The sequence below is a fragment of the Phalacrocorax aristotelis genome, chromosome 5 (genome assembly GCF_949628215.1).
Source record: "Phalacrocorax aristotelis chromosome 5, bGulAri2.1, whole genome shotgun sequence".
Classification (NCBI taxonomy): domain Eukaryota; kingdom Metazoa; phylum Chordata; class Aves; order Suliformes; family Phalacrocoracidae; genus Phalacrocorax; species Phalacrocorax aristotelis.
In genome coordinates, this window is record NC_134280.1 from 7,278,695 (window position 1) to 7,299,759 (window position 21,065).

Below are 21,065 nucleotides of genomic sequence, written 5' to 3' on the forward strand. Positions count from 1 at the left end.
AACCCTGCATGGGTGAAAGTATGGATAATTCCTGTATTGTGAATATTAAAGAGAAATGTCATGGCACTGCAGCATAAATCTAGATCTCAGACTGCTGTAAACTGGATTAGTTGCACAGATGATAGCATAACTGAACAGAATGACTATCAGGACAAACAGGAAAAAAGTCTGGTCCAGTCTTAAAATACATTGTCAGGACCTATTTCCCTTGTGCTTACACTATGTGAAGGAAATTCTGTTACGTTCCTATTGCTGACACACACCTTGTCAAATAATTTTAAATGGTAATCTTATTTGAATATCCATGGTCATCTAAAATAACCAATTGCTCTTATTTATCTGAAAATTAAACCTATGCTAAATGTTTACCAATACTTTATTGCCTTTTCCACAACTAATCTGACTGTTCATCCTCACAACTAACACTGATAACTTAAATGATTGGCCAGTAAAACAAAACAAATAAAACAAACAAACAAAATCAAAGAAGGTATCTCAGCCGCTAGTCATAATTAATGTTTCTCTGCACTATGTTACCAAAGGGAAAAAAAAAAAAATCAATGAATGCTGTGAAAGAAGTTAAGTCTGTGTCATCTCAGAAATACCTGCTTTTGCTCCCTTCAAAATAAGAACCTGCAGACAGAAAATATGCATCATTTTTAGATAAGTAACTTCTTTTAACGAAATAGGATTTCGCCCCACCACGTAGCGTGCACCCCGTTGTGCTCGATTACAGGGCACTGACGCAGCTCCGTGCTGCACACGCTGTCATACAGCCACCCAGATTTCCTGGCTAGCAGGACCATTCTCCCTCTCAGATGTCCTCCTGGTGAGCAGCAGACCAGTTTCACAGCCGTGACTCAAACAGGTCAAAGTCTATCTTGTGTTTGCCAGGATCCAAATAAACAACCTGTTTTCTGCAGCTCTGAGGCCGGCGTTCTCACTGTGCTGACGAGCCATGTTGTTTAGAAGCCAAAGCTGATATGATAAACTCCCCACTTTTACTAGTTTTGAATAATAAAGGATCTCTGTAGGAAGAATGTTCATTTAATCAAGCTGAGTACATGGGAAACATGCAAAAATTCAAAGACGGCAAACTGTAACTAATATCCTGTAATATTATTTGTTGAGTTTCTCTTTACGTCAATTGAGAAGTCAATTTAGTTTTATAATTGATTTTCTGGCCTTACTCTTTCAAGTTAACTACGTAAAAAATTGAGCCAAATACATATGGAACTGAATAAGCGGCAGGAGGGAATGACTTGCAGAGAAAAAGATGAAAGCCGGGATTTTCAAAGGAGCAAGACTGAGCTGAGTATCCAGCTACCCTGGGATCTCAATGGCCTTGGGTCCACAATTCCTGCAGGACCTCTCAGAAATCCCAGGCTGGAAAAATTAAACATTTATGACGTGGCAAAGGGTGAGGAATGGCTTGGTAGACTCAAAGTCATCAGGGGGTGAGAACAGTGAAAGTTAAAGAAGAGGGATAGTTTCCAGTGGGGAGATGCTGAGGGCATTAAGAAGCAATAACAGAGAGAAGTCTATAAGCTGCACAGCACTACCAATGGTATGTATCTAGTCCTGAATTTGGATCTTAAAAAATACTGACAGAAAAACCAATCACCATCAATAGCAAACTGCCTTTTTAGGAGGTAGGACAGACACAGCAGTCAGTAACATTATAGAAAAGGCAGCAAAAGAAAGAAATATTACTTGGGTAATTAAGATAAGAAATTGTCACAGAATTAATTAAGATTTGGGCAAGATTACAGAAGGGGTTGATTCTGAATATTCTCACAAATGAAGAAAATTACAAAAACAACTTGACTGTTCAAATACTCTTCCATACGAAATAGTGAAGGCCACTCAGAATAATGGATCAAGACTGGATCTGCTCTACCCCCAAGGAATCCACAGTTTGGGAGGTTTTAAATAAATAAAACCAACCCACCGTGATTCAGGAATCCTTTACTGAGTATCTTCATTTAAACTCCTCTCTTCCCACTAAGTGGATGCTGTACTTTCAAATACATTATTTTACTTCCTACTGTTCTATTAATAACTACTACTTTCACTGATCATAGATTAAGCTTTTTTGATTTATTTTTACATTAAGTCAGCCATTGCCTCCTGTAAAATAATCACAGCTGGCTTGTGCTTGGCATTAGCCAATGCTTCCACAGTGGAAGCTCAACGAAAAGAGGAGAAGGTGCAGCCAGCAACACTGTTACAAGAAAGGCTGGTTCATACAACAGAAGCATTCACTAGTGGGAGTTTAACTTTGACTTGTGTTTTTGATATCATCTCTTCATGGTCATGCTACTTATTTTTATGCCTGTGGTTATAAATTCTGTAACTAGTTTCCATAGTTGGAGAGTTTGGTATGTGACAATGGTGTAGAATTGGGCATAACAGCAAATGTCCTTACGCAGAAATTGAAAGCCAAGACAGACTTAGATTGCAATGATTTATTAAGGCAGATTTAGGCATCACCAAAGCCAGGTGATGGTTGAACTGAGCACACTGCAGAACCCCGTGCAGGTGCTGAAGCTCTCCACATGCACAGAGCTCGCTGATCCGTGCTGGGGCCCAGACCACACAACTGTTGCACAGACCTCACGTAGAGGAAAGCAGGAAGAAGGTGGCCTAAGCCACCTAAGCCTCTTGCTTAGGTCTCAGCTTCAGGGACATCTCCAGCAGACTGCAATGAGAGCAGCTCTGGACACTCAGCACCTTCACCTGATCCTCCCAGGAAACAAAGGCTCTGCTCTGCCAGAGGGCCGGTGCTACCAGGAAGGACAAGTAATTCCTGCTGCAGTCTGGAGACCATGAAAGTTTAGTACCTGCTTAGCAAGTAGAAAACCTTTGTCCAATCTCTGCTTCTATTCCAGACAACTGAAACCCCATCCGACACCACCCAGGCTAGAAACAGATTAAAGATTTATGGATCAAAGAAGGACGATGAATGCGGGTACTGATTGGATCAAAACATGAGAGGAAACAAGTCCTAAGAAATGGAGGTAGCTGTGATGCACGGAGGCAGAAGGTCAGAGGCCTGGAGAACTCTATGTACCTTCAAGGTCAGGCACCAACTCCGTTTGGCAGCTAAGTTTTACGGACTATGTTGTTTGTTGGATTCAGTCCAAACTCCTTCCTGGTGACTGTAAGCAACGGGGTCTGTAATTCAGGCACATGCTTCCTTCAGTATCGGTGATTGGAATGGAATTAATTTCTGGATGGAAATAATAATGGGGACCTAATTCAGGTCACACATTAATAGCCTACAGCAATAGGACCTCATACAGAGACACAGTAAGTTCCTTTACGTGTACAACTATATCTCAGCCTACTTTATTGTATTAAGTCTCACCATTTCCATTATCCTTTCCTATGAAGTGTGAAAAAGTTGAGCTAGAGCCAGGGATCTATAGGCCAGATTGTATAAACCACTACAGAAACAAAATATTCTGAAGCAATGAGAGGTACATAAAATGTTAAGGTAGGAATGAATTGGAATTTTCCCAGAAGGCTATTCAGAAATTATAAAAGCCATCAACTTGATTTTACAGAGGAATTCTTGGCACTATTAACTACTGTATTTTTCAATATTTCTTGTAGCCAATCACTCTTTTCTACCATGACCACCTGTAACTATTTTAAGTTAACATGAAAAGTGAGGGACACAAACATACACAAAGGATGTACCCAGCCTTTGCTCCAGACAATAACAGAACAGACGAAGCACAGAAAGTTTGTTCTGGAAGAGAAGTATGTTAAATATAATAAAACTGCCAGGTTATGAATGCTAAATTCAGAGTAAGAGCTGTTAACATATCACACATTATTATATGTTATTAGACCTTTTTTGTGATGGATTTTAAAAGCTGTCCATTGATCTAGGCTTTTATATGCATCATAATTGTGCAGCACAGAGGTTGTAACCCATTAGAGAGCCCTTTAAGCTGTTTAATTTATCAAACAGCTTGTATAATGCATACTGCACTATAAATAGCTGGCCACATTATATTTAACTGGCTATTCATAAGGAAACATACAACCTCAAACTAAGGTAAATGTGTTGGCAGCAACAGGATTTGACTATTTTTAACAGTGCAATGAACCGTTATACTGTTCATGCCAATGCGGATGTTTTGTAACAATTTAACAAGCCATTTACAATAACATAAGCAGTCTTTTGAAATGAAAATGCTTTACATAGGTTTTATTTCTGAGATGCATCTAGGTACTGAAACCTTATCTGCCTCTGTATATAAACATTGCTTTTTAAAAATGGTTATTAATAAAGATGATTAAAAATAAAACAATGAATCTAAAAAAATAGAGCAGTTACCAACTTTTTGATAAGCCATACAAAAAAAATCAAGTCCCTGCTACGCATAAGGAGCAGTGTGTGTTCTTCCAGGAGAGCCTTGGCCCAGCATAATTCTTATGCTTGACCTGAATAAATTATCTCTTGGGCTAGAAATGCAACTCTGTGCAAGCTTCATTCTTCAATCCAGCCTCCATATGGCAGGTCCTCTGCCAAACCTACACATAAAGGTACTGGTCGTGATGAAGGCTTCAGTGAGTCCCAAATCTACATGAGTCCACAATTTCTCTTCCAGTTGGCTCGAGAGGGAAAGCATTTCCAAACCATAACACTCCGACTCGCATCTACGATGAAAGTCACTGCAAAACTGGAGAGTCAGCTGTATTGCCTGGTGCCGCTTTTAATACGATCAGTTATTGCAATATTACACCCTGCTCCCCGCAGACTCAAGAGATTAATAACTCAATTGTCACAAGTCCTGAGCATTGTACATCGCTATCGATCCATGAGGAAAATGCTCGCTGAAACAGAGACAGCTGTTCTCACTCACTAGACATGTAACCTCCTATAATTAACTAATTTCAGACCTCTTAGAATTAGCTGCTAGAAATGCCAACAGCTGAGGCAAACAAGGAGGCCACTCTGATCAGCTATGGGGGCTGCGACAGCTATCCACACAGCAGCAGAGAGCTAACAAAATAAATTTGAGGTAATTATTTCAGGGACTTGTAGCACAACTCACATATTAACTCTTTTTAAGAATGCTTTGATGAATTCAATTGAAGTCAATTAATTACATTTCCAAGTCATATGAATATAAAGTTGAGACACCACAGGTAGTGCATGTTATTCGATCACTGAATATGTAACAGAGATGGCATGATTTTAGACTCCAGATTGTTTAGCTGGCTCTTTGAGCAATCAAGTGATGATGTCTGACTGAACACGCTATTGTGGCTGGAACGAATACGGAATCTCTGAAGCAAAATGCAAGTCAGTCTAATTTGCTCATGGGTTTTTTTTCTAACTACCAAGCTTTAAACTGCTATTTTAAATGGCTTTAAAGCCTTGATATTTAAGTTACATGAATGTTACTTGGCGACAAAGAAGAAAACTTCATGAGCCAAAAAACAGTCTTCAATCAGAGAGAAAACCATTCTGAATTTAATTCTCACAATAGAGAATGTGAGAATAATAGGGAAGCTTTAAATCAGTAATTATGAGTTTCCTGAATCCAGTACGAAGACAAAACCTCAAAAGTAACCTCGATGTATTACATCTCAGATGGCTGCATTCCTGGGTCATGGCAAAGTGCCATTAGAGGAAATATTAAAATTTAGCTTTGTGTAGCAGTGTTAAATAGCACTATAATCAGGATGTAAAAATTGGAATTCAGTTGGAAAATACACATAAAAGAATGGTGGAGGCATCTGAAATTACAAAAGACCACTTTGGAAACACAAATATTTAAAAGCAAAGGGAAGTGCAGCCAAAAAAGGTAGAACAAATACAATGTTTTAGTAGAAAGAAGCATTGACGAAAATACTTCCTATTGACAAAGCAGTCGCCACCTTTATGACTCATTGATTTCTACATGATTCAAGATAATTTACTAGCCTGAAAGTGGAAAATTCACATGGGAAGAGTATTGCTATGAGATAAAACCAAGTAATACCCTAGAAAGTATCCAGAGTTCAATGACATATTGACAAAAGGTAAACAGGATAACCTAAAAAGCCTTTTTATATTCAGCAGATAAGAGTTAGTTATTCTGCTATCAGGATAAATTTATTATCAACACTATAAAGTATGAGCAGAACACCAAAGCAACAGGAAAAGAATTCTCACCTGACCAAAATCTTAGGTAAATATCTCAAATCAAACAGCTACTCACGCAAAGATGAAGCTGAAATTGTGGTTGCTCTTTTCTTACAAACTAGAATTTGTCAAGTTTCATAAATCCTCTTTATCTCCAGCAAGCCAAACATGACCATAGATACATGAAGATTTCCCAGAATTCTCTTCGGCATCTGCCTTACAAGAGTGCCACAATAAAAGAATGACAACTATTTTGATATGAAATGTAAATGTGCTTGGAAAAGAGCACCCAGGACATATGGTTTTGCTTTTTCATTTTAATATGATGTGATCCTTCAAATTTTTAGGGTTACTTGGGGAAGAGAAAGGAGCCATACTTAGAAAATGGATTTTTGGTGACTACTCAAAAAGCTTTTTATACATCCTCAGAAGACAGGCATTTACTTCCAGTTTGGCATGAATCAGAATCCATGAATGAGTATACCAGCCATTGAGCAAAATTCCCTCAAACACAATTAAATACACAGTCCTAATGAGCAAGAGGTTTTACGCACGCAAACTTACTGATATGTTTTTTGGGCTCCATGGGAAGACACTTCAAGCAGGCTGGAGGCACAACAAGTCTGATCAAAAGACTTAACAAGAGATTCAGCTCCAGATGCAAACTCCTATATTTGGGCATCTATATGTAGGGTCTCCACACAAGATCCAGACCCAAGCTCTCACTTGTAACCCGTGCAGCTACTCAACTGACCACATGCAGCTCTTCCCTTAAAAACAGAATCCTCCAGAGGCACCATTGCCTTTGTAACTCCATTGACCATGTCCACCAGCTTGCGGCCATTCTCAGTGACCACCTTTCCCAGTGGTGACTCAGGAGCTGAAGGGTTGCATTAATTACCCTGGCAATGTGAGGCTGGCAATGCCTCACTCCTGGACACCACATTTCCCTCAATCCCTGCCCCATCACACCGGTACGCCCACACATACCGAAGATACACCACCGTTATGGTACAGCTAACCAAAGGAACACAAATAGCCTGAATAGCTGTAAAAGGGAGACAGCGCTGCTGTAAACTCTTCAAAGGGAAGGTTTTGTCTGTCCATAAAACTTCAAGCTGTTTATTGCCTCATATCTGGACAGAACTGTTTAAACACATGCTCCATCCGTACACAGCCATCTCAGTTTCACAACAAAGCACTGCAGAACAGCTTGTGAAAACATACTGTTCAGTTAATTGCATTGGCATGCAGATGCCCTCACATTTATGAATTAACATCTACCGTGGCAAAACAATGTACAAGGAGACACAGGGACTGCGGCGCTCAGCCCTGCGACTGCCAAGAGCTATGCTGCCTGATGGAGCGCAGCCCACGGGCTCTGGGCATCCCTTTCCTGCTTCTGTGGGCTACAGAGGCTTTGCCATTGCCAAAAAGGAGTCTTCAGACAAAAACTCAGGGTGTCTTAAGGATACCAGGGTGCTTAAAGCTTCAACCAGTCCTTCACCACCAACTGACTGCCACCAAGGTATCTGAAAAATACCCAATGGCCTTGAGGATCTCTGCATTACTAAATGCTAAAATGAAGAAAATCTCTCTCCTAAAAAAAGTCAATGGCAAAGAAACAGCCCAACCACAGTGGGACTTTGAAAGGTATCCAAGCATCTGTATCATTTGCAAGACTGTTATACTTCATCAAAGCTATGCTGCTCAGGAGGAGGTGAATGCAGCAAATGAAATGCAAGATTTTATTTGACATGTTCTTACCGAGTATATTGATACGCTACATAAAATATTATGGAAGGAAATTACCTGTGTCAGCAGTGGTATAAATACCTGCCCAGTAACCACTCAGACTTTTGATAATGGCCCTATTAACACAGGGGCAATGAATATATGTTTGTCACTTAAATGCATCAAGCAAGTCTATTACAAAACCACCGAGATTAAACCTGGCACCTCTTTCAACAACGATCAGAGAGAAACAATGGTTTTGAAATTACATGCTTTGAGGCCAGAGAGTTTTCACAGGACAGAATCTTGCACACTTACAAAAACACAAAGCACTTGGCAGTGGCTTGAAACCCTGCATAATTCACAAAGTTTTGAGGTTTTGTGACATGACAAATTGTTCAGGCATCTTGCTGCCATGCCCTCCTGTTGCTATTGCCTCAAAGCTTCCCTCAAGATTCTGAAGAGGAGACGCTGGACAGAAATAGTGTCCGCCGGGAATGGAGAGATGTCATTCCCTCAGGCCTAAGACCTGTCTGGAGGAGGGTCACCACCAGGGTTTACCAGCAGGTTGTTATGGCAGTTGTTCATCACAGAACTCCCTCCCTTGCAAATATTTCCTAACACAGAAGGCCCTTACTGCAGCTAGAACACTGGTCTCTTCACCTGCTGTACTTTTGTGGGTACCCTCCCACAGACCAAGTGGAAAGATGAATGGGATCAACCGTCACAGTAATAAATACGGGGTTTACTTACTAATTTTCTATAGCTCAGGCTCTGTAGAAATATAAAAATCTCCAGATTCAACCATGCTGGCAGGAGCCATTCAGCCTGACTTCCCTTAGAAAATAATTTACTTTGTTAGAAAATAACTCTCTCATGAAATGGTTGAAGGACAGAGAAGAGCAACACACGAGGACCATTGCCACAGAGACACAAGCAGGAGAGCCTACCTGCGGACACTTGCTCCACTGTCCCCAGTCAGACACTGCACACTCGCTGGGACAGTACAAGCTACACTTCTGCATTATATCTGGGATTTCGACCTGATTACACAGTGCATCGGGCACAGTCTCCCCTCCGTGGTCCTCTGCAGTACTCACACACCTACACAGAAAAAAGACATTTTCATCAGAGGAGCATCAGCGTACTACAGAAGTGATGGATACCAACAGGTCTGCTCTACCCCATATAGGACGCGATACATAACGCAATAGCTATATGCAGCACGGCTGGTCAAAATGTAGAATTAATCATGTTAATGCAAATCAAAACCAGCCACCCGCATAACATGCTTTTATTACTCACGGATTTCAATAACTACTTTAAACAAACATTTCAAACTTCACACAGAGGGTTTTTAACTTTGATCAGCTGACAGATGAGCAAACAGAAAATGACAACCAGCAAGAACAAACCTTTGTGCTCCTGCTAGTAACATCTGAACATTTGGAAATAACTCAGCATTTCCCCATGCCTGGGGAATGAATACTCACTAATAATGAATGCGACTCTGGTGCGTGCAGTGCCGTAACTTGGGGAAAACACTAGCAAATCAGAATTTGGAGGCTTTGCACCTCAGGGGGCTTTATGTATATATGGCATTTAGGTTGAAGAATTCTAATTTAAACATCATGCCTTCTTCCTGAAAGATGTCTTGATCGTAACACAAGGCTGCATGTCAGAGATGCTTTTCCCGTAAACCATTGCACATAAATGCATGTTTCTTTTCATTTGAAATACACTGGACTCAGCAACATACTCTTTGTCAAATGGCCAGATATTTCAGCTATATGCAAGTACGTATCAGCTCTTCTTAATCTGGAGTACCTGTGCTTTTGTCTTCACGCACCTGACTTTCCTCGTTTGTATTCCTTCTCCACAGTGGAGGGAATTTTGTTCGCTGTTGATTTTGCACGGAGACCACGGTTCTACTACCCAAGAATACTGATTGCACTCGCTGTAGCATGGGACTGCCTCGTACACCTGCCAGGAGAAAGAATCAAAACTGTTCATTTGAACTATCCAGGTTAGCATCTCTGCAGAAACGCCTCAGCCAAACCCAGGGAAGAGTACACTGAAAAATATCCTGGCTTGCGCTCCTTATGCTAAGGGTGTTGTAACAGCTTTAAGTTCATTTATTTATTATTGACTTGCCAAGGGATTTTTAAGTACATAATAAACATCAGTATGTACGCAGGATCTTAGGAAACAGGATAAATAACAGCTATTTCCTGCAGCCAGAAGAGGAACTCCATTACCATTTTATTTGCTCAGACTGCTCTCGGTATAATCACGCGTCATTCACCAGGACCATACGTACTGCATCCTTTTGTGTTTCAGAAGGTACAAACTTAATATCGGCACTCATTTACCTTTGCTTCTAACATATCCTTGTAAGTCATTTACCACAAAAGAATGAAATTTCATGTGTCCTATACATTTCATTTTTATACACAAAACTATAAATGCATTTTTCCCTGCAAGTGACTTATCTCTAACACATCTCCAATCAAACATGACCATGTATTCACCTGAACTATGGTATCTCTGTAGAGAGAAGAATACAGCCAAAAGCCTGATAAACATTTTTAAAAGGTGCTGGATATTCAGGTTGTTAGAAGCAGCACCCTGAGAGACAGTACTTTAGCGGATTCTTAATGCATCAACAGTTCCATTACAGCAATGAATAAAAGTTATTTATTTTGAATCCAGTTTGTCTGCAGAAACTGATTTGAAGATACAGTGTTTTCTGTTGCTTTGTATGAAGTACAATGCACTGCCCTGAAAAAAATGCAGGGCACCTAAAATTTCTTTTTCCACACACCGGAATCTCCTTGGCCTTGCTGCTGTGGAGCCGTTCGGTTCTCACCATTAAAATAACTGTATCAATAGACTTCCTCCCAACTCTCCCCCACAAAAAAAAAAAATAAATATCAGCCACAGGTTTAATAGTTTATAGCTTCATTTTAAAACAGCTGATTACAACCAATGCACGTTGTAACCTTACTTGCAATATTTTAGATGTGGGGGTCAGGGAGAATGAGGTAACAGTCAGAAGACAAAACTAGTGCCCCATCAGAAAATTACCTTCACATCAAATGAAAAGAAGATAACTTGCTAAAGAAAACCTCTCAGGAACAGCAAATGTCAGAAACTAATTTTAACTGTGGGTCTTTATAAACATTGTGCCAAGGTTTAGCAGAGAGGAGAGAGTAATCTAGGCTAAAAAGTACAAAACACATGAAGTAGAAAAGAGAGGAGAGAGGGCAATAGAAGTCGGGACTCGTGGGGGCAAGCATGTCGAGACCTACTAAGCATCACAATTCATGCAGGGGAAAGGGAAAGGGAGGGGAACAAAGGGGGCAAAGGCGGTAGTACGATTAGTAGGATTTTTCCTACATACTATTAAGCACAAATCCTTTTTCACAGTCTGTGCAGAAATAACACGAGAGAACTTCCAAATATATTAGGACTACTATGGCACAGAGATAACGGTTGGTACAACCACCTTTTTGCACAAGCAAGTGCCCCACAGCCTTTTGGGGGAGTGCAGGTGGCACAAAGTTCTTTGGAAGATCACAGTGCTCTGCAGTCACTGGATATGGGCTAATGATTTCTGCATGCCAAGGCAGTGGTATTTGGCCTAACTATATGATATATAGGTGTCTTTGTATTGTATAAAGTGCATATAGAGGCTACGTTTCCTAGGCTGAGCAAGGGGCACCGGAAGTGCCCCATATTAGCTGTGCAGCCATGCTCACTAACATTAACTGGGGTACACAATAGCAAAGAAAGAAAGTACCCGTTGAGCAGGACCCGCGCTCAGCACCAGAAAGCAGGGAGGCGGCAGGCACGGGGAGACACGGCAGCACACCGAGCCCGGTGCGAAGCCACCATCCTGCCCCGGCCAGCCTGTCACCCTGAGAGAGTTACTGACTCCTGCAGCCATTTCCCTGCGCACGCCAGAAAGAATAACAATCCCTCTTTAGGCACTGCGAAGCCTTCACGTTCCCCAAAGACAGACAGGAGATGGATGTAGAGACAGGGAATATTTATTAGTTTCCCTGCTCTGCGGGGGGGAAGGAGAAAAAAACCCCATGCTCTGGCTATGTTGTCTGACAAGACGTACTGCCGCCTGCAGGAGAGGATTAGTTGAAGAACGAAACGTGTGCTTTAGGCGTGATCAGTTTCCCCTGTTCCAGAGGGGAGGCAAAACCAGAGAGAGAAGCCCCAAACTTCACAAGAACCGGCTGCTGACGGGCAGGGAACCTGCAGCCCAGGGAGGAGATGTCTCTCTGGGCAGTGTTAAAGGCGGTAAAACTTATTCATTAATAAGGTTATTAAGAGCTGGGTGGGTTTCTGTTCCAGGTCTTCAGACTTTTGGAGAGAAAGATGAGGACAGGAGAGGCTGGGAGGTGACGGCGCGGGTGCTGCCTGTGCCCCTACACAAGCATGGCAGGGCAGCTGGGGCAGGCGCAGCACAAACTGTGGCTTTAGGGATTTAGGATTCTTTTCCTTGACTCTAACTACTAACCCTTCCTCACGGTTAGAGGATATTGCTGTGAATCCCGCAGGTCACAACGTGAGCACTGCCAGCCTTTCAGCACTCACCCTGCCGCCTGCAGCGAGCAGCCTCTGCTCCTCGCTTGGGCCAGACCAAGAGCTTGGAAATCCTGGCTTGTTGTCTCAGTGACCTCCCATCGCTCTGCATTGAAACCCGGTAAACCTCAGACCAGTCTGAACCAGCAAAGCCCACCCGCAGATAGCAGCAGAGGCCTAACACCGGGAGTTTACCACAACTGCGTTTTGGTGGCCAAAACCTCCTGTGACATTTACCTGACGTCATTTCTGTGTAAGAAAACCAGCAGGGTTTGGGCAGGGCTGGGGTGCCACGTGAACTAAAATCTATCAGAGGAAACGTGTGAGGACAAAACAGAGATCCCATATGCAGTGACACAAATACACGTGATGTGAAGTGATACTCCAGATGCTTTCAAGAGCAGGCAGGATCACAGTAACAGCCATTAATACAGCATTTGTATTCTGCTGCCTAATCGTGTCAAGCTGGTATGAATACACGATCCCTGCAGTACCCGAATACCCAGTTCAGACCCTGCAGCTCCTGCGGGCTCTGCCTTCCACAGAGCACCTGCTGCTGACCCGCTCGGTACTTCCAGCTGGTCAGGATTCCAGGCTACAATCGCCACCAAAACCCCGAAATATAATTGTTACAAACAATGAAGTTATTGTGCTGACATCACCGTGTTCACCGCCTGTGAACAACCTCTCTCTGCCCTGCCTCAGCACCGAGCAATGCCGTCTCCGGTACTACCTCTGAGACAGCAGAAAGATGTAAATAACCACCACGCCTCATTGGGAGGGACGGATTTCTTCAGAGCAAGTTACAACATGTATCGGTAGACTCCTTTACACATTTTAAATGGGAGTCACAGAGAGATGAAAGATTTCCACCAGTGCAACCCTAGGTATGCATTTCAGAAGCTATGAATAGAATCCGTGGCTCCAGTTTGCATTTAAAACACCACAGTGACATGGCATGTGTTCCTTTCCTCCACAGGACAATGTTTTCTTCCTGTTTCTCTCTCCTGGCTTGCCATCCTTTGTTTTCAATCACGTCCAATTCCTCTTTTCTTGTACTTAAAAAAAAAATAAAATAAAAGCTTTAATACCTTTCACTCCTCTCTTTCGCTAACAGCTGTGGTACTTAACAAGGTCAAACAGCTGATGCTCTTGATTTTGCATTTTCAAAGGATTTTAGCTAAGCCTTGCTGTTCTTTCGGTCCCACTAACCAGGGGCCCTGGGAGCAATTCTCATCTCCTGGCTCCATGGGTGCACCCTGTCCTGAGCCTGAACAGAGGCTGGGATGGGATGTGGTGTCCTCACTCCTCACCCAACACAGGGACCCAAAGTGCCTCAGCCGGGAGAAGGCTGGGAGGTGCTCCCACACATCCCTGTCTGCAATGTGGAGTGTGTCCAAGCTTCAAATTAGACACAGTCCAGTATCCTGGCCCACATCACATTTACCATCTGCTACCGCTGCTGCAGATACAGAAGTCTCCTGTCCAGCTACGCCACTTCTCTTTCCAAGCACAAAGACAACAATTCCGTTGACAACAATCTGCTTAATGCTTACTCTTCCCCAACCTTATGCAAACCCACTACAACAGTGCATTTACAAGAAACCTTCAGACTGAGACACCCACCACACATTACGGAGCTGTGCTACCACAGTCCAACTCCTGAAGGACAGAAACTAAATGAAGACCACGAGATGGGCACAGGGGCCTGTTGTTCTGCACTGCTCAGGGGGGAGAAAGATGCTGGAAGCTGCAGCCACCTGACCTGTGTGGAGCTGCGGAGCTCAGCGCCCAGGGGACCAGCCTGGCTCTGTCCCTTAGTGCCTTGCCTTTACCCTCTCAAGAAATAAACGCTTTTAGTGTTTTAGGAAATTAACCACATTCCTCAATTTTTATTCATATTCACATGCTGGGTTTTGGGCCCAATGAACCAAGGGATGAAACGATGCCTGACTGAAGTCAACAGGAGTTTTGTCACTGACTTTCACAGGACCATTCTCCTCTCTGAAGCCACAATTAACCTGGAATACATTAACATCTGAATCCTAAAATCAAGGTGATGGGCACAATTCTAAATAAATTAAAGGGAAGAAGGATGAAAGCTACTTTCTAAGAGACAAACTGCTATAGGCTTGCCCTAATAGAAGAAGTGAGTTCCTGTTCACTCCAGTGCAAACCCTGAGTCCTTGCTAAAGTACCTTGACATCAGCAGTTTCTTCAATAAAATATACAAACATTAATCTATTTATTTTCTCTTTTTAATAGCTGATACTTGCATTTTAATGAAAAGCCCAAATACCTAACCACCACAGACCTTTGGTGTGATTTATAATGTTCTGTAACTTAGTTAAATGTAGGTCAGGAATAATACTGACTTTGCAAAGAACATAGAGAAACAAGTGTACTTGCTCAACTGATGTGACTCATTAAAAGAAATTCATTCTTATACTTCAGGTAGATTTTCTGATAAGCACCTGCAGAGTAAGCTAGAATGAGGTTCAACGCTTCTGAAAATCATAGTGACTTCATATTTCAGTGAACATCAAGATTTATTGTCCCTCAAGGCAAATATTGACTCCGGTTTTCCCTCAGTCGATATTTTAGCTTTCAAGACAGTAAATCTTGGTGTTCACCTCAACTAAAGTCAATATCTGCTTATTATATTAGAACAACCAAACTGATCACTGTAGCAGTTGCCTGAGACCCTGAGGACAACCGCTGTGCTATTCATTTCTAATAAAAATGGGCTAAGTTCCTTGCTAACATAAGTTCATCTCACATTGCTGCCCTTATACCAAGGTTAAATTAGACCTAATACATTGAAACAGCCAGAACCAAAGAAATAACAACCTACTTTTAAACTATGGAGACCACCATGAATAATACTAAAGCTAGAAAAGATCTCATATAGGAAAGAGAGATGATTTGCTCTGGTTCGCAAAGATACTTGCTGGTATGGAAATTCAAGCGCAGATGTTAAAACCACTCCTACTGAGACTGGCCAGCAATTTGTTCATTTTTAGTACTTTTTGCATACCCACTTTTCTGCTCCCTGCACATCCAGGCTGCAAGAGGAGGCAGCAGTGGGACGTCACTGTGCAAAAGTGGCCCACTCCTCCCCTTACAGCTTATGGCCACCACTTTGTGAAATCTGGCCCACAGCCAGCACTTCTCTTGTAACCAGCCTGGCATGGATAGATCTGGAGCACAGTGGGAAATACAGCTCCAAAGATGTCCCTCCATTGCAGTTACCTACAAATGCGACTTCTATGTTGACTTCATCTAGGTCATCCAAATCTTTTTTGGTAATTAACTGAATAATTTTTATAATACTCTAATACTGCCTTCGCATTCCATTTAATCTAAAGCAGATAATTTCTAATAATGAGTTTCTTTTATTTAATTCTTTAAAACTGAATTCAAAATGTAGTACTTACTTTGCTAATTACTTAAGTGCATGTTTGATTTGGCAGATCTAAGCACGCATTTAAAAGCTTTACTGAATTAACTGTATATCTGAAGGACAAGTACTTGCACATTAACAAACACTACATCACAGAAACGGCCTCATTAAAATTTCAACATTAAGTAGTTTTCTTTAAAATAAAATTGATTTTATATCATGCTAGTTTATATATTGATCACAATTGCCAGAAATATGCTAACCGCTCACCAGTATTAAAACTGATTGAACAATTAATTTTCAAGCAATTTGGATTTTGCAAAGCAGCTGTTTCACTGATGAATACTTGTGTTTAGGTATCTGGATCCTGCAAAATAGCCACCAAAATTAAAAAAATATTGCTCAAAATGGCTTACAGCACAAAAGTTTGAATAGATCAGCATGCGGTAAGACTTCTGAAATTATCGGAATTCCTGAAACTTTTATGCCTCTAGCAGATACCTGCACAAATATTCGTGAAGCAGATTCAGCGCTTTTAGATTTCATTTACACCCAAATCAAAGGAGTTAGTGTTTTTTACCTCCTTTGCAGTACGGAAGAAAGAAAATCAATTAGAGCTTTGCTAAGGTTCTGAAAAGCCTTCACTGGTGTTGAACCAAGTTTATAGAAAATCCAGACCTGCCTAAAACTTTGTAGCTGGCAAAAGGATGGGATCAATTTTATTCTAAGTATAAAATATGAATTAAGAGTCAGGGCAATAATTACTGTAGCACAGACAGAGAGACGTATTCCCAGTCTCTGCCCTGCAGCAGTATTGAAGCCCCTACAGAAACACCCTTCAGCATTTCACTAAGGGACTAGCCATGGTGACGGCCTTCAGAAACACTGCTGAAAAACAATTTCACCGAGTAGGAAGGGTAAAAACAATTATCAATCCTCTGAAGTTTTCCCAGCTCTTGATTATCTATTTGTAGCCCGACCCTCAAAACCACTCAACTTCAATCCTAATTTACACATGAGAAAACTAAGGATGAACAACTGAGTGATTTATTAGAGGCTGGCGAGGGAGCCCCCAGGGAGCAGGGGACTGAATCTGGAAATGCCCTATTCCTTGCATTAACTGGAATGCCATCTCAGCTTAAAATCGGATACTGAAAAGTTCAAATAAAGACATTTCAGGATGAAGCCATCCAAAAAAGCAGCACTGTAAAATTCTGGCTGTAAAATGAGGAAAAGGAGAAGAGGAGAAATTAGGAAAGCAGCAGAGTACTCTTGCTATAAAGACATCAGGATAGTTCACTTTCCCTCACCGTGGCCTTTAGATGCTTTACTGCATCTAGTCTTTTGCTAGACTTTATAAAATACTCCTAGTATATCCCTTATTTTCTTCTAATAGATGATTAAATATATGAAGACAGATGCTGCCGTATTTCAAATTCTTAAGTGCAATGAGTGGAAAATGCCTTGTTTAAAAAGTTAATTGAAGTGAGCTCTGTCAAGCCCCAGTCATTACAGCTCACACTTAGAGAACTAACATGGTGCTCAGCAAGGTTTATTAATTCGTATTTACTGCGGTAAGTGGTTTTATTTTCTGTAAGACTGGTGCAGGCATTAAAAACACTAAGTTGTAATATGGTAAAGCATAAGCATTCCTTCATGGAAATTAAAATAAGAAGCTGACATCATTCAACGTGAGAAAACAAGGGAGAGTGCGCAGCTCCCAGTCCCGAACCTGCCTCCCTGGTTTTCCTCACAGTTTTAGTGTCACTACAGCCTTTGAGGAGCAGAACAAGAGCATGGTGTATAACCTTACAGATATCGTGCAGATATTGGGTATTTATTTCTACCTGAAATACTCAGGCAAGACAATTTCGTCTCAGAGTTACACCAAAAAATTGAGATGTTAAAGTATGAATGGGCAATATGTGAATACAGTCACAAATGGCCAGTTCCTGTGGCTTTGCTTTTTATTCTACTTTTTAATTATGTTTCTTCACTATCAAGAAAATATTGAATCTAGAGGAGATATTAACAAGTGCTATTTTACTGTGTTGTCAAATATGGGGGTCTAAACCAAGGCAGAAACTCGTTAGTGAGAGTTTCAGTGCATTTTTGCTGATGCCAGAAGCTGTAGGTGCTGTAGCTTCTGCTGTCTCCATGTCACAAAGCTAGGCAAGCATAGCAAATTTAAGTAGATATAAATAAATGTCCCGTGTTTTTGGAACAGCACATTTTGCTGCAGCTGAAGGATAGTTTCAGGAGTAACAAACAAATGTGGCACCTCTCTGGATGAATCTGTTACGCCGTAATAATGTTGGATCCAGTTTTAAAGAGAGAAAAGGAAAGAAAGCTGATTGATGAAGAACAACATTGAAGCCCCTTTTTACTAAATGAGAACAATAAGATAAGATGAAGACAGATTGCAACACCAACCTGAGCCTTTGTAGATGTCCATGTTAGCAGGGCATGACAAGCAGAAAGGAAAGAAAATTATATATTCATTAGTTTAGCTGCTGTATGATAATATTGCAAAGAAAAAAAAAAGCAGAAAATCTGCTTAAAATAAAATTGCCACAATGTAAGGTTGCATTCAATTCTTCAATTTCCCCATCTTTCAAAAAAAAAAATTCTTCAAGCAGAAATCAGGCATTTATTTGTGAGTGAATGAAAAGCATGACTTTGCTGAAGAATAAAGCAGAGTTCATTCAGCATCATCCAGCAATCCTCTGGATTTCATAAGTATGTCTCACGATCAAAGCCTTAGGATAATAAAAAAATAAAAAAACCTATGAAGCTTAACCTGAAATCTGGTGAGAAACCCCACAATTACAGAATATCAATCACAACAGATATAAAAGGCTTTGAGACATTTAAATCTTAATTGAGTAGCACTGTCTTTAGTGAAGCCTGCAGATGACATGCAGAAGGCATGCCAGGCAGCGCGCAGCCAGCTGGCCTTTATCAGCTGGGACCAATCTCCATGAACACCATCAATAACTCAAAGTAGATTTCATTACGGAAAAAATAATGGAATGATAAAAATTCAATAACACGGGCATTCAGCGCATGCACATCCTACAGACAAGGAGGGCTGCGTGGGGCGGTTGACACCGACATCTCCAGGGGTCCACCAGCAGTGCAGGAGCTGCACTATTTAAGTCAGGATTAAATTGTCCTGCAGCCCGCAGGCAGCCTCACTGAAACAGCACGGACAACATAAACATCAGCTTTCGTTAACAGAGCCCGGGCAACCTGGCGCTCCCGCTCCTCTCATCTGACTGAAACGCCAAACGAAGCCCACACAGACGTGCGCCAGGAGCCAGCCGGGCCTGGGGGACACGGGGCTCCTGAGCGAGCCCGCGACCGCCGTGGTCCTCTGCCCAGCCAGCCTGCGCTCCCAGACCAAATCATGGCATTTCAGTAGGTCAAAAACCTGCCCCGGTGGGATATGAGTAAGTGATTGCTAGATCCAGAAGCCAACTCATCTGTCAGATGAAATGAAATAAATGCCGGTACTAAACACAAACAGTCCCAAAGAAGCACTTTCTTTGTAGGCTTCTGTACAATAGGCAATTTAAAGAAAAGACCATCAGAGCTTACTGCTAAGTTAAAAATGATGCCTTGGAGACAAAGTTTCAGCCCTAGTCTTTCTTTTAAGAGATTTTAAATCGTTTCAAGGTCTAAAAACTTCAAATTGCTATTCTATCAGTTTATTTTCATGTCTTAAGCAATAATGAATTAGCATGGCAGAGCAGTCACACGTTTGTCCTTACATAGTATGATCTTGGACTGACAATTTTTCCACATGAGATTTAAAACCAGTTAGCTGACAAGAACAATTTGATTGATAGCACTATTCACAAGGAATAGAAGAGATTGGGAAGTGTCAGGCAGTTGAAAGTTATGTTTTCTGAAACACACTTCCATGAGACTACACCAAAGGCTGGAAGCAGAGAGAACTGCAAACTGCCCCTGGGGCTTTCCGCAGCCACAGCAAGAAACAGTCCAGCTTTAGGTGCCTGCAAAAGCAGGAATAGAAATGTAAACCAGCTCGTAACCTGATTGTTTCGTTAGGATGAAACTGTCAGTCTCCCACCAAGTCCACTGAGCAGCAGGTCTGATTCCTCCTCAGAAGCATCCGGACAGAAACGGATGCTCGCAGGGAGGGCAGGACAGACGCTGATGGATGAGTGATAGATCCCATAGCTTCAGAGCTCGGAAAGATCACCCATAGCCTGATTAGTAACTGGAGATGGAAAATTTTCCTTAGAAGAGCAAGTTCCTGCAGAAGCCAGGATATTTGACAGCCTGTTGCAGCACATATTTATGGTAGCTGTCTTACTGCCAAGACAGGCAGATGTTAGTACTGCGTTTAGACGCGGCATTAACTTGAGCAATTTTCTCTGTATAATTACAGGTAACGCAGACCTCCTAGCAATGCTGCTGAAAGGCCAGCCTTGTGACAAGCCAGCTGAATTCACAGTTTAAGGCAGCTACAATCACACCACTGCACACTTAGAAATCCTGCAATTGTTATGATCTGACAGTTCTTGTTGATATTTCTTAAAGGCGGATCCAGACAGAAAAGATTTAGGCACAGAAGAGCTGAGTTTTCTTTCCCAAATGCATACATTCAAGAAAAGTGATGTGCTGCCGAGAGAAACTGTGCTGCTACCTGCAACTGCTCCCCAGTCACCATATCCATATTTAATAAACTAAAGGCTCCCTTGAGCCAACAGTTAAATTCTACCCAACCTAGTTCAAACATCAGAGTGCACATACACTATCCCCCGAGCCAAAAGATAAGAGGGAAGCGCTTGCGAGCCACTGCCTTGTGGTGTAGCTGGTGTTTCTGTAGTTCTGGGTTTTTTTCTTCTGCATTTCCATTCCACTTCTTTCAGAGCAGGGAATATACATATTTTCAGATTATTACATTTCTACCATTGGCCTGTATTTTGAGGTTAAATGCTTTACAAGAATCAATGGAAAGTCTTCTCCTGACTTCCGCTGTTCTGGGTCATGCTGTAGCAAGCAAGGAACATCTCAACATTTATAGGTACACCAGTAAAAATTAGGAAAAAAAGTAGTATAGATCATGGTGAATTTTTGCTGCCATACCTATTTATTTAAAATGTACATCACTGGTGCCTATATGTATTGTTGGTTAATGAGAACCTATAT

At 41.6% G+C, this 21,065-nt stretch overlaps 1 protein-coding gene across 2 annotated transcripts in view; it reads right to left on the reverse strand.

The window, feature by feature from the left end:
* The window catches only part of THSD7B (thrombospondin type 1 domain containing 7B), a 284,929-nt gene that overhangs the window by 25,252 nt on the left and 238,612 nt on the right, over positions 1-21,065 (reverse strand). For both annotated transcript variants that reach the window (XR_012660584.1, XM_075092835.1), the window contains exons 16-17: positions 9,732-9,865; positions 8,833-8,986 (exon numbers count right to left, since the gene is read on the reverse strand). Coding sequence is in view for 1 of the 2 variants with exons in the window: in XM_075092835.1 (XP_074948936.1) it covers positions 8,833-8,986; positions 9,732-9,865 (288 nt within the window). In the remaining variant the exon portion in view is untranslated. The remainder of the gene's footprint in view (positions 1-8,832; positions 8,987-9,731; positions 9,866-21,065) is intronic.